The following is a 13,530-nucleotide window of genomic DNA, read 5'->3' on the forward strand; positions in this document are numbered from 1 at the left end:
TGGGACTACAGGCATGTACCACCACACACACCTGGCTCATTTTTATATTTTTAGTGGAGATGGGGTTTCGCCATGTTGACCAGGCTGGTCTCGAACTCCTGACCTCAGGTGATCTGCCCACCTCAGCCTCCCAAAGTGCTGGGATTACCGGCACTTTGCCGGTACTCCCCCAGCCCGGGGGCTCCCATTTTCTTATTTGTAAAACAGGAGACAGAGGATAAGACAGGATGAGTTCGAATCTTCCTTTTTCTGGTAACCTGAGCATCACCACCAGGTCTACTCTCACATCCTCCCTGACTGCCACCTCCAACTCCAACACTACCGCTTTCATTAACACAACACCATCATCAGTATTGGTACCATCATCACCTCTACCTTTGCCATCACCATCACCTCCACCACCTTCACCACAACCACTGCTAGCCCCTACTTCCATCATCACAATTACATACATCATCACATCCATCACTACAATCGCCTTCCCCGTCACCACTGTCACCATCTCCACTATCACTGTCCAAAGACCTTTCTACCCCAACACCCTAATATGGCCTGAGTCTCTGCCCCTGCAAATTCCAGCAGAGATGCTGGCCTGAAAATACAGACTAGACCTACAGACAGTCAAGCAAAGGTAGGAAGTGCCTTCAGGAGAGAAAAGTGAGGCATCTGCCTTCATGTAGGAAACTGCACAGGCCCATGCAGATGCTCCATGTTGGTTAACAGGGAGCTCTGCCCACAGAACTCTGAACATTTTCTGCCTCTCTAAGCCATGAGAAACAGAGATCCCACAGCCATCCCAGCCCAATCTGACCCTCATCACCCATTCACTCTTCTAATTCATTTATTCATTCAACTAAACACTCCCATAGGCCTGTTGGGGACCATGCCCTGGGCTGGGTCCTGGCTGTAGCAGTTCTCAGGCCTGTTTTTAACTCTCTTGTCAGTCTGTTACCCCACTGCTGGGCCCTTCTCCACCCAAGTTCCCTTCCCCCAGATAGCCCGAAGGGCTTGTGCTAGTCTTGGGTCACTAAGTTTTCTCACTGAAACACAGGAGATCTTCTCAGTTCACCAGGTGACCCTGAGCAAGTTCCCCTCCCAAACCACACCCAGTGAATACTGGAGAGAGGAAAGCTGACAGAAGCCGGGCTGGGTTAGGCCTGGCTGTGGGAACATCTGAGGGCAGCTGGGTGTCTGCAGAAGAGGAGGGACTGGTGCTGAGGCCTGAGATGGGAAAAGACTGCAGTGGCTGGAGCCTGAGTGTCTGGTTCTGGGTTGGGAAGGATAGAGCCTGGGACTGGCAGTAGGAGTGGGGAGGGTGGCACCAAGACCTGAAAATGGGGCAAGGGTGGGGGCCCGGGCAAGCTCTGAGCTGGCAGGGAGTCAGGAAGTTCACAGGGTCAGGGCAAGAACTCAGTTGTCTCTGAGGCCCTGGAGAGGGTGCAGACCTCTGAACCACCTGTCCTACCTTAAGGCAGGTGTGTTAATGCCCCTCCCTGGAGCAAAGGGCTGACCAGGCCTACGGCAGAAAGGTGAAGGTAGACAGACAGCCTCCTTCCTGCTGCCAGTTGGGACCTGGGCCAGGCAGATGGGTACACTCTCCCCTCCCCACTCCATGGCTGTTCCAGCCTCAGCAGCCAGTTTGAAGGATTCCCAGGGGGTAGCCACCTTGCTCCGGCCTCTTCCAGGCTGGGAAGTGGGAGCCTGTGCCTTTAAATTCTCAGCAGGTTGAAATGGCTGATGACATCACTGGTTCCCGGGAGCGGTAGAGCTGGAGCCGGAGCCGAGGGAGTCCAGGCTGCCGGGGGCTGCAGATATGGAGGGCCGGAGCAGCAGGGGCAGCAGGAGGCCAGGGACCCGGGCTGGCCTGGGTTCCCTGCCTATGCCCCAGGGTGTTGCCCAAACTGGGGCACCCTCCAAGGTAAGACCCCTGAGACCCAGTGCCCCCCCCTTTCCTGATCCCTGGTTCCACACACCCCCCCCCCCCCACATACACTGCAGGCACCCTGGTGCTCCTGACTGAGGGGCTGGTACTTTCCTCTGCTCAGCGAGCAGGGGCTAGGTGAAGAGAGCACCCTGGGGGCTCAGGGACAATGACAGGATGCCCGGAGACAGATGAAGTTAGCCATCTCCAGGAGCCCTTGGGAGAGTCCTGGACGGGGTATCAGAGGACCCAGCTGTGCTCCACCTTTGCTGTGTGACCTTGGGCAAGTTGCTTTTCCTCTCTGAGCCAACGCAAAATGAGGGGGCTTGTCGCTGAAGACTAAAACTGTGACATCTGGGATGGCTAAGTTGTTAGTACTGGAGGCGGTGTGATAGTTGGGGGGAAGCCGGCACACAGTGTGACACTTGGAGCCAAGGAGGGTGCCTAAAATGCCACCTCAAAGAACTGAGTTTGAGAAGGGAGGTGGAGATGGAGTTTTAGGTACTCTGAACCGAGAAGGATACGGGACAGAGACAGAACAGTGTCTCCGGAGGCAGGGCCTCCCTGGGCCCTGTTACCCTACCTACGGCCATCCTGGGGCAAGTATAGACCTTCTTCTGCCCTCCTTGGCAAAGGACACTTTATCCTGTCTTCTGGAGACAGGGGACATCAGAGAGAATAGATGGGGAAGGATAGGTCCCTACAGGACTCCGTGACTCCCCACCCCTCCCACCTGCCGGACATAAAAGGGATACCTGCTTGCCTGTCCTTTCAGGTTGGGGAGAAAGTGGAGGATGTAAGAGGGCACAACCTGGGCACAGAGAGATGTGACACCAGGATCAACTTAGAATCTTGGACTTGCTCTGAATACTAGATTCACACTTGGTGAGGATGGACTATTCCACAGGGCTAGATGGAATTCTAGCAAATGTTGGGCTCATAAATGCAGACAACATGAGACGAAGATTCCCCGGAATATAATGTGGCCAGGGACCCTAGACCCCACCCCTTCATTTTACAGACAGAGAAACTGAGGCCCTGGGCAGAGAGGTACTTGCCTAAGGTCACACAGAGCTGGGCTTTGAATCTACACAGCCAGTCTCAGCTCCCAGCTCTTGCTCCTGAGTGGAGCTCTGGGAATGGGTAAGAGAACAGAGACGGCTGTAACCAAGGGATTTGGATGTTTACGGGGTGGTGGAGAACTGAGGGTTTCTGGGCATTATGAAGGAAGGGAGAGGTATTTAACAGGCTGCACCCATAGGTCTGTATCTTGACAACAGAAAAAGAAAAGAAACAGGCTGCCCCCAGTGTGCCCAGACCTGGGATATCAGGTCAGTAGCCGTGGCTGGGGGAGCTTCAGGGACTGCAGTGGGAGGGTTGCCCAGGGAACCTGCCCAGAATGGGCAGGGTGTGGGTGCCAGCCAGGACAGCAAGGCAAGTCCTCAGGTTCAGGTTCACACTCTGCCTCATTTGAGTCAGGGTCTTAGTTTCCCCATCTGTGAAAGAGGTTTCAGACTTAAAGGAGGGGTTAGGGTTTTGTGTCCTATCTCCTCCAAGACAGAAGTTGACCTGCAGCAGAATAGATTGAAGTGAGGTAGTAGGAAGAACTTCCTTGGACAGATGTGCCTTTCTTAGCTAGATGAACTCTGCTAGGGTCTATATGGAAGTTGCGGCCCAACGCCCTGGTTAGGATCACTCTGAATCTTTGACTTGTCCTCCACAAGGTGGACTCAAGTTTTCAGCTCCCAGCAAAGAAGAACGCGGCCCTAGGACCCTCGGAACCAAGGTTGGCTCTGGCACCTGTAGGGCCACGGGCAGCTATGTCAGCTTCCTCGGAAGGACCGAGGCTGGCTCTGGCATCTCCCCGACCAATCCTGGCTCCACTGTGTACCCCTGAAGGGCAGAAAACAGCTTCTGCCCACCGCAGCTCCAGCCTGGCCCCAACATCTGTGGGCCAGCTGGTAATGTCTGCCTCAGCTGGACCAAAGCCTCCCCCAGCGACCACAGGCTCAGTTCTGGCTCCGACGTCCCTGGGGCAGCTGGCGATGCCTGCCTCAGCAGGGCCAAGATCTCCCCCAGCCACCCTGGGGCCCAATCTGGCCCTAACTTCCAGAGACCAGAAGCAGGAGCCACCTGCCTCCGTGGGACCCAAGCCAACACTGGCAGCCTCTGGCCTGAGCCTGGCCCTGGCTTCTGAGGAGCAGCCCCCAGAACTCCCCTCCACCCCTTCCCCAGTGCCCAGTCCAGTTCTGTCTCCATCTCAGGAACAGGCCCTGGCTCCAGCATCCACGGCATCAGGCCCAGCCTCTGTGGGACAGACACCAGCTAGAAAGAGGGATGCCCCAGCCCCTAGACTTCTCCCTGCTTCTGAGGGGCATCTCCAGCCTCCAGCTCAGACATCTGGTCCTACAGGCTCCCCACCCTCCATCCAAACCTCCCCAGACCCTCGGCTCTCCCCCTCCTTCCGAGCCCGGCCTGAGGCCCTCCACAGCAGCCCTGAGGATCCTGTTTTGCCACGGCCACCCCAGACCTTGCCCTTGGATGTGGGCCAGGGTCCTTCAGAGCCTGGCACCCACTCCCCTGGACTTCTGTCCCCCACCTTCCGGCCTGGGGCCCCCTCAGGCCAGACTGTGCCCCCACCTCTGCCCAAGCCACCGCGATCACCCAGCCGTTCCCCAAGCCGCTCCCCCAATCGCTCTCCCTGTGTTCCCCCAGCCCCTGACATGGGCCTCCCAAGGCTTGGCACCCAGAGTACAGGGCCTGGCAGGTGCCTGAGCCCCACCCTTCAGGCCCAAGAAGCCCCAGCCCCAGTCACCACCTCCTCTTCTACATCCACCCTGTCATCCTCCCCTTGGTCAGCTCAGCCTACCTGCAAGAGCGACCCCGGCTTCCGGTGAGGGGGCCCTCTCCCAAGAAAGGTGGCTGGGGCTTAGCTCTGAGGTTAGCCATTCTTCCAGGGTGGATGGCATGCTCTACCTCAGCTTCTCTCTCTGAGGAAGAGTCTTTGGGGAGGGGGTTGCTGGGCCCACTCTGTGACGCTCAAAAGATAGCATCCCCTCCTAAGGAACTTGCCGCCTCTCAGTTGATCTCCCCAGGGAGGGTGTGGCAGGGGGACAGGATGCGGGGCCTCCTGTGGGTCCTTCTTAGGGCTGTGGCCCACACCTGCCTCCATTTAGTTCCCCAGGGAGTCCTGTGAAAGGAAGCTTGAGGGTGAGGGAGTGGTGCCAGGACTACACCCTCATATGCCCCTGCCCGCAGGATCACTGTGGTCACATGGAACGTGGGCACTGCCATGCCCCCAGACGATGTCACATCCCTCCTCCACCTGGGCGGTGGCGACGACAACGACGGCGCAGACATGATCGCCATAGGGTGAGGTGGCAGGGCATGTGGACCCCCTCCTGAGCCCCTCGGGCCTTCCAGGCCCTCCACCCATGGCAGGGGCTTCCAGGGCGCCTCTCCAATCCCATGGCCACCCCGCCCCCACCCCTCCAGGTTGCAGGAAGTGAACTCCATGCTCAACAAGCGACTCAAGGACGCCCTCTTCACGGACCAGTGGAGTGAGCTGTTCATGGATGCGCTGGGGCCCTTCAACTTCGTGCTGGTAACGCACCCCTCACGCCCTGGAGGGCCAGAGACCCTGCTGAATTCCTGGCTCCAGCTGTACCCTGGCTCACTGTGGGGCCCGCTGGGCCTCTGTGGCTGGGTCCGTGACATGGGTGGGTGGAGGAGCAGACCTGAAGGTGGGCGCGAGGGCGGGGGAGTTGTGTTCTGTCCCCCAGCCGCGTGGCCTCCGCCGCAGGTGAGTTCGGTGAGGATGCAGGGTGTCATCCTGCTGCTATTCGCCAAGTACTACCACCTGCCCTTCCTGCGAGACGTGCAGACCGACTGCACGCGCACCGGCCTGGGCGGCTACTGGGTGAGCCTGTGAGCGGGCCCAGAAGGGGATGGGACATGAAGGGGGCCTTAGATAGTCCCTCCGCCCCATGCACAGCAAGGTCCCCTTCCCATCCTCCACCCTTTGCCCTGCGGCCCACCCCTCCCCATGCACCGCCCAATACCCCATCCTATTCCTCTATACCCCCGCCCTTTTCTCTCCCCACTGCGTCCCAGCGTTGTTCCTCATTCCGTAGGACCCATCCACCTTCCACCCACGTCTCCTCTCTAACCCCCGCTCCCAGTGCCTTACCTCCTGGCCTAAGCCCCGCCCATGAGCCAGCCGACCCTGCCTCCCTAGGGTAACAAGGGTGGCGTGAGCGTGCGCCTGGCGGCCTTTGGGCACATGCTCTGCTTCCTGAACTGCCACTTGCCTGCGCATATGGACAAGGCGGAGCAGCGCAAGGACAACTTCCAGACCATCCTCAGCCTCCAGCAGTTCCAAGGGCCGGGCGCACAGGGCATCTTGGATCATGAGTATGGGCTGGGGTGGGGCCAAATAGAGCTTGGGTGGGGCTAGTGATGGGGGTTTTTGTACCAGCTTGGGTGGGGCTTATGGAGAGAGGCAGGGCCTATGGGGGTTAGTGCCCACCCAAACTAGTTGTAGGAACACGAAAGCAGAGAACAGTTGGATGGGGAGGGGCAGAGCCTGTAGGGTGGAGCTTTGCTGAGGGGCCCCGCCTTGCTGAAGGTCAGAACCTAATTTCCTGTAGACCAGTCCCCCTGCTCTTCCTCTGCCCTTTGGTGGGCTGGAGGCTCTGGCACCACTCACCCACTCACTACATCCCCTCGGGTTGGATGGGGCCTGGAAGGATCTGGGCTGAGCCCTTATCCCCCATGGACCTGTTGACACCCCCCACTGCCCCCCACATCTCTCCCATCCCCCACCCCAAACAGCCTCGTGTTCTGGTTCGGGGACCTGAACTTCCGCATTGAGAGCTATGACCTGCACTTTGTCAAGTTTGCCATCGACAGTGACCAGCTCCATCAGCTCTGGGAGAAGGACCAGGTGGGGTCCTTGTCCCCAGAAGCACACAGAGCATGTCCCAGGACACGCCTGTACCTTAGGCTATGGTCCCTGTCCTCACCTGCCCCACCCCTTCCCTGGGCACAGCAGAGCCCAAGCTGTTGTCCAATCTGCTCTCCTGGACCCCCCACAGCTCAACATGGCCAAGAACACCTGGCCCATTCTGAAGGGCTTTCAGGAGGGGCCCCTCAACTTCGCTCCCACCTTCAAGTTTGATGTGGGTACCAACAAATACGATACCAGGTGAGCTCAGTCCGAGGAGGGATGGGGAAGTGGGCTGAGGTCTTCTTGAACAGGGAGACTCTGGGAAGAGGGGCAGGAGGCAAGGTGGAGGGTTGCACCTTGATCCCCAGCCCCTGAAACTTGGGGTACCCCTGCTCACTGCAGTGCCAAGAAACGGAAGCCAGCTTGGACAGACCGTATCCTATGGAAGGTGAAGGCTCCGAGTGGGGGTCCCAGCCCCTCAGGACGGAAGAGCCACCGACTCCAGGTGACGCAGCACAGCTACCGCAGCCACATGGAATACACAGTCAGCGACCACAAGCCTGTGGCTGCCCAGTTCCTCCTGCAGGTGAGTTCTGGCCTCATCCTCCCCATGCAAAATCCCCAGGCCCAACTTGGCATACTGCTGCCCCTCACCATTACCCTTTGTATAACCCCTTGTACCTGCCCTCAGCAGCATCCATTTGTTGTAACAGTGGAAATGGGATTGCGATCTACATTTTCAGATGAGGAAGCTGAGGCTCAGACACATGGCATCACCTGCCCAGGGTCACACAGCTAGTAAGAGGAACAGTTAGGATTTGAACCCAAGTCAGTCTGGTTTCAGAGCCCATGCCTTTTCTTTTCTTTTTTTTTTTTTTTGAGACAGAGTCTCGCTCTGTCGCCCAGGCTAGAGTGCAGTGGCGCGATCTTAGCTCACTGCAAACTCTACCTCCCGGGTTCAAGTGATTCTCCTGCCTCAGCCTCCTGAGTAGCTGGGATTACATCACCCGCCACCATGCCAGGCTAATTTTTGTATTTTTAGTGGAGACAGGGTTTCACCATGTTGGCCAGGCTGGTCTTGAACTCCTGACCTCCTGATCCACCCACCTCGGCCTCCCAAAGTGCTGGGATTACAGGCGTGAGCTACCGTGCCCGGCCAACCTTTTTTTTCTTTTTTCTTTTTTTTTTCTTTGAGATGGAGTCTTGCTCAGCCGCCCCAGGCTGGAGTGCAGTGGCACGATCTCGGCTCACTGCAACCACCATCTCCTGGGTCCAAGCGATTCTCCCGTCTCATCCTCCCAAGTAGCTGGGATTACAGGCACCCGCCGTCATGCCCAGCTAATTTTTGTATTTTAGTAGAGACAGGGTTTCACCATGTTGGCCAGGCTGGTCTTGAACTCCTGACCTCAGGTGATCCACCCACCTCAGCCTCCCAAAGTGCTAAGATTACAGGCATGAGCCACTGCCCCCGGCACCCAATTTTTTTTTTTTTTTTTTAACGTAGTCTCACTCTGTCGCCCAGGCTGGAGTGCAGTGGCGTGGTCTCGGCTCACTGCAACTTCTACCTCCTGAGTTCAAGTGATTCTCCTGCCTCAGCCTCCCGAGTAACTGGGATTACAGGTGCCTGCCACCACGCCTGGCTAATTTTTGTATTTAGTAGAGATGGGGCTTTGCCATGTTGGCCAGGCTGGTCTCGAACTCCTGACCTCAGGTGATCCGCCCACCTCGGCCTCCCAAAGTGCTGGGATTACAAGGTGTGAGCCACCACACCCAGCCTTAGAGCCCGTGCCTTTTCTGCTAATCTCTAACTCCAGTCTTAGAAAGGTTTAGAGCAATTTATCTTAAAATTCACTTATAGGCTGGTGCAGTGGCTCACACCTGTAATCTCAACACTTGGAGAGGCTGAGGTGGAAGGATCGCTTGAGCTCAGGAGTTTAAGACCAGCCTGGGCAACACAGTGAGATATCATCTCTAAAAAAAATCAAAAAAAGGCCGGGCACGGTGGCTCATGCCTGTAATCCCGCACTTTGGGAGGCTGATGTGGGTGGATCACATGAGGCCAGGAGTTTGAGACCAGCCTGGCCAACATGGCGAAACCCATCTCTACTAAAAATACAAAAATTAGTCTGGCGCAGTGGTGCATGCCTGTAATCCCAGTTGCTTGGGAGGCTGAGGCACAAGAATCACTTGAACCTGGGAGGCAGAGGTTGCAGTGGGCCAGTATCGTGCCACTGCACTCCAGCCTGGGTGACATGAGCAAGACTGTGTCTCAGGGAAAAAATAAAAATAAAAATAAAATTTAGCTAGGTGGTACACACCTGTATTCCCAGCTATTTATGAGGCTGAGGTGGGAAGATCACTGGAGCTTGGAAGATCTAGGCTGCTGTGAGCTGTGATCGTACCACTGCACTCCAGCCTAGGCAACAGAGCAAGACCTTGTCTCAAAAAAAAAAAAAATTCACATATACAGCATTGTTTTCACTACTAGTGTCTTAAAAATAACAAAGAAAAGATATAAAAATTCACATATATAATAAGACCAGCAAAATCAAACTCCATGTGACATTCATTCATATTCATTCATTCATTATTTACTGAGTACTTACTGCCTTACCATATGCCAAGCATTATGAGAGTGTGTAGTGATGGGGAGGGAGAGCAAAGATATAAAAAATACAAAGCTGAACTCTTAAGTAGTTACTATAATTTAGTATCGTATTTAGGATTGAGGTTCCTGGTTGCTGACATCAAAACGGGAAATCCTAGAATCTCAGAACCAGACCTGTGAGACCATGTAGTCCAACTTCCTTTTTTTCTCTGGCGGGATCTGAGGCTCCTTATGGGGTAGGCACATGCCCCAAACCATACACAGGCTCTGCAGTGGCAGAGCAGGGTAGATCCCATCTTTTCAGCCCTGAAACCCAACTCTGGGCTCTTCAAGTCTCTTGATCTGATAAGAGGGAGGCCAGCAGGCCAGAAAATGTTCTTCCTGGTAACTTTGTCACGTGGCCAGTCAGTGGGACATTGGCCGATATCTTTAGCTGGGAATGGAAATATCCCCACGCTTGGCCTGCCATGACCTCTAGCAAAAGTGTTGGGCATGAAGATTTAACCCACAATCAGGGACCTCACCTGAAAAATCACTTCTTTTGATACCCCATCCTGTCCTTTGCGCCTCCTCCAGGACTCTGTCCCTTTAAAAACATCTCCCAGCTGGGTGCAGTGGCTCACGCCTGTAATCCCAGCACTTTGGGAGGCTGAGGCAGACGGATCACTAGATCAGGAGTTCGAGACCAGCCTGGCCAACATAGTGAAACCCTGTCTCTACTAAAAGTACAAAAATTACCTGGGTGTGGTGGCGCGCACCTGTAGTCCTAGCTACTCGGGAGGCTGAGGTAGGGGAGTTGCTTGAACCCGGGAGGCGGAGGTTGCAGTGAGCCGAGATGGCACCACTGCACTCCAGCCTGGGCTACAGAGCAAGACTCTGTCTCAAAAAAAAAAAAAAAAAAAAAAAAAATCCCATTGAGTACCTACTACATGCCAGGCCCGTGTAGTGCACTTTACATATGTCATCCTTTTGAATGCCTCAGTAGGCCCTGAGATGTCCCAGTTTTCCTCCCTGTTTTACTGGTGAGGGAAACTGAGGCTCAGAGAACTTAAGTCTCTTACCCAAGGCAATGCAGTCAGAATAGGGCTCAGTAGGGGTTTTGACGCTGCAAGGCCTTGGAGGGCATTTTCAAAGGTCTACCCTTGCCTGCCCCTGCTGTTAGGAACACAGGAACAGGGAAAGAATGTGCCAGTTACTTCTGGAACAGATTGGCTTGGAAGCTGAGGGAGGGAAACCTGAAACTAGGTAAACAGGGGATCAGACAAAGATCTGGTATTGGCAACAACTCAGCCCTTCCCTGAGGGACAGAGGTGGTGTCAATATCCTGGCAGCCTGCCACCTCAGCAGCTCCACCCATTCAGGTGGCGCCCCTGGTGGGTCTGGGTTGACCTTGGGGAAAGGATACTCGTGATTATAACTTTCCTTCATGGACTGATGACAAGGTAATAGTTAGTAACCACTTAGTACTTACACTCAGTTGGAGAAACTGAACCTTGGGATGGTTAGAGCCTGCCCTGAGGTAACATAGCGAGTTAGTGGTAGAGCCTGGAAGTGGACTGAGGTCTCCATCCTCCCACCCAGAGCTGTTCTTGCCTACTCAGGAATATTCAGCTTACCCCAAATACCCAGTGCATCATAGGATTTTATTGGTCTTCCTTGCTAGCATAGAGACAAATCATTTATTGAGCACTTACTGGTATACTGGGAAATTTATGGGATGCTTTGCAAATGGTGTCTCACTGAATCTGCTGAACAACTCCAAGAGTAAAATAAGAGTCTCTGAGTTTGGCCGGGCGCGGTGGCTCATGCCTATAATCCTAGCACTTTGGGAGGCTGAGGTGGGTGGATCATTTGAGGTCAGGGGTTCAAGAACAGCCCGGCCAACATGGTGAAACCCTGTCTGTACTAAAAATACAAAAATTAGCCAGGCGTGGTGGCGGTACCTGTGGTCTCAGCTACTAGGGAGGCTGAGACAGGAGAATCACTTGAACGCGAGAGGCGGAGGTTGCAGTGAGCCGAGATTGCACCACTACACTCCAGCCGGGGTGACAGAGCAAGACTCCATCTCAGAAAAAGAAAGAAAAAAAAAGAGTCTCTGAGTTTACAGATGAGGGCCCTGGCATTCAGAGAGGCTGAGGAACTCACCCAGCCTGTCAACAGCAGAACCAGAGCCAAATTCAGGATCTGCTAGCTTCAAAGCTATGTTCTCACTCACTCCCTAAGGAGGCTGTGGGCAGAAGGAGCCCTGGGCTGCGAGGCAGCACAGGGCTTGGTATTTATACTAGACCTGTTCTGCCTCAGTTTCCCAGTCTGTAAAGTGGCCCTTTGTCTCAGGCAATTTGTGCTAAGACCCAAGAGCCTTAAGTGTGTGGGATACTAGAGGGTCTCCCCTGATGTGGCCCCCTGCCCCTGCCTTGCCTGGACAGTTTGCCTTCAGGGACGACATGCCACTGGTGCGGCTGGAGGTGGCAGATGAGTGGGTGCGGCCCGAGCAGGCGGTGGTGAGGTACCGCATGGAAACAGTGTTCGCCCGCAGCTCCTGGGACTGGATCGGCTTGTACCGGGTGAGAGGGGCAGTGGCGGTCAGCGACTCAGGGAAGAAAGGGGCCTGGAGGAGCAGCTGAACAGCATGGTGGGGTCACTGGCTTGTCCAGATCTTGATGCCACACTGGGAGACTGCTGGGATCAGACATTATAGGGTCACAACACTGATTCCACAACACTGATCCCCCAGGTGGGTTTCCGCCATTGCAAGGACTATGTGGCTTATGTCTGGGCCAAACATGAAGATGTGGACGGGAATACCTACCAGGTACTTAAAAGGAGTGGGAGAGTCAGGGCAAGTCCCTGTTGCCTTTGGGACCTCAGAACTCACCTTGGGGGCTCTCAGGTGGCCTCCCTGACCCCCAACTTAGGCTTATATCCCTGGGCCCACCAGGTAACATTCAGTGAGGAATCACTGCCCAAGGGCCATGGAGACTTCATCCTGGGCTACTACAGCCACAACCACAGCATCCTCATCGGCGTCACTGAACCCTTCCAGGTAAGTAGGCCAGACTGCTGGGCTGGGGGTGCCTAAAGACTTTTGTTGAATGCCACAGCCCCTACATTCTGCTCCTTGAGCTCAGACAAATAACCTGACCTCCCAAGATCTGCCAACCAGAGAGGAAGACCTCAGGAGGTCAGGCCTCAGTGGCTGGGTTGGGGAGCAGGGCACCCCAGTGACCAGCATTTCCCCTAGATCTCACTGCCTTCCTCGGAGTTGGCCAGCAGCAGCACAGACAGCTCAGGCACCAGCTCAGAGGGAGAGGATGACAGCACGCTGGAGCTCCTGGCACCCAAGTCCCGCAGCCCCAGTCCTGGCAAGTCCAAGCGACACCGCAGCCGCAGCCCGGGACTGGCCAGGTTCCCTGGTCTTGCCCTACGGCCCTCATCCCGTGAACGCCGTGGTGCCAGCCGTAGCCCCTCACCCCAGAGCCGCCGCCTGTCCCGGGTGGCTCCTGACAGGAGCAGTAATGGCAGCAGCCAGGGCAGTAGTGAAGAGGGGCCCTCTGGGTTGCCTGGCCCCTGGGCCTTCCCACCAGCTGTGCCTCGAAGCCTGGGCCTGTTGCCCGCCTTGCGCCTAGAGACTGTAGACCCTGGTGGTGGTGGCTCCTGGGGACCTGATCGGGAGGCCCTGGCCCCCAACAGCCTGTCTCCCAGTCCCCAGGGCCATCGGGGGCTGGAGGAAGGGGGCCTGGGGCCCTGAGGGTGGGGTAGGCAGATGGGCCAAGGTGACCACCATTCTGCCTCAATCTTTTGCAAGCCCACCTGCCTCTCTCCTGCTGCTCCTCCAGCTGTATCTGCACCTGCCTCTCTGTCCTGGCCAGGGATGGACAACTGGGGTCCCCCAAAACTCAGTCCTGGCACCTCAACTGTGACAATCAGCAAAGCCCCGCCCAGGCCCCCATCTGGGATGATGGGGGAGCTCTGGCAGATGTCCCAATCCTGGAGATCATCCGTTAGGAATTAAATTCTCCAGCCTCACTCTCGGCTCTTTCCTACTTGTTAGTA

General features: G+C 55.8%; 1 protein-coding gene across 10 annotated transcripts; it reads left to right on the forward strand.

The window, feature by feature from the left end:
- The first annotated feature begins 1,721 nt into the window (after positions 1-1,721).
- On the forward strand, positions 1,722-13,503 carry INPP5J (inositol polyphosphate-5-phosphatase J). 10 transcript variants are annotated; one of them, XM_009234265.3, is made up of 13 exons: positions 1,722-1,918; positions 3,646-4,814; positions 5,180-5,293; positions 5,417-5,525; positions 5,724-5,840; positions 6,159-6,334; positions 6,755-6,866; positions 7,018-7,127; positions 7,272-7,455; positions 11,904-12,041; positions 12,212-12,289; positions 12,416-12,520; positions 12,719-13,503. In XM_009234265.3, the coding sequence occupies exons 1-13, from the start codon at positions 1,814-1,816 to the stop codon at positions 13,223-13,225; spliced, it is 3,024 nt and encodes a 1,007-aa protein (XP_009232540.3). In that variant the 5' UTR covers positions 1,722-1,813; the 3' UTR covers positions 13,226-13,503. The 10 variants fall into 10 exon arrangements, with proteins under 10 accessions (XP_009232540.3, XP_063578912.1, XP_063578913.1 ...); XM_009234270.3 differs by having other exon boundaries at positions 1,739-1,918; positions 3,646-3,707; XM_063722846.1 differs by having other exon boundaries at positions 1,739-1,918; positions 4,637-4,814.
- Positions 13,504-13,530: the final 27 nt, after the last annotated feature.

This window comes from Pongo abelii, chromosome 23 (genome assembly GCF_028885655.2).
Source record: "Pongo abelii isolate AG06213 chromosome 23, NHGRI_mPonAbe1-v2.0_pri, whole genome shotgun sequence".
Lineage (NCBI taxonomy): Eukaryota > Metazoa > Chordata > Mammalia > Primates > Hominidae > Pongo > Pongo abelii.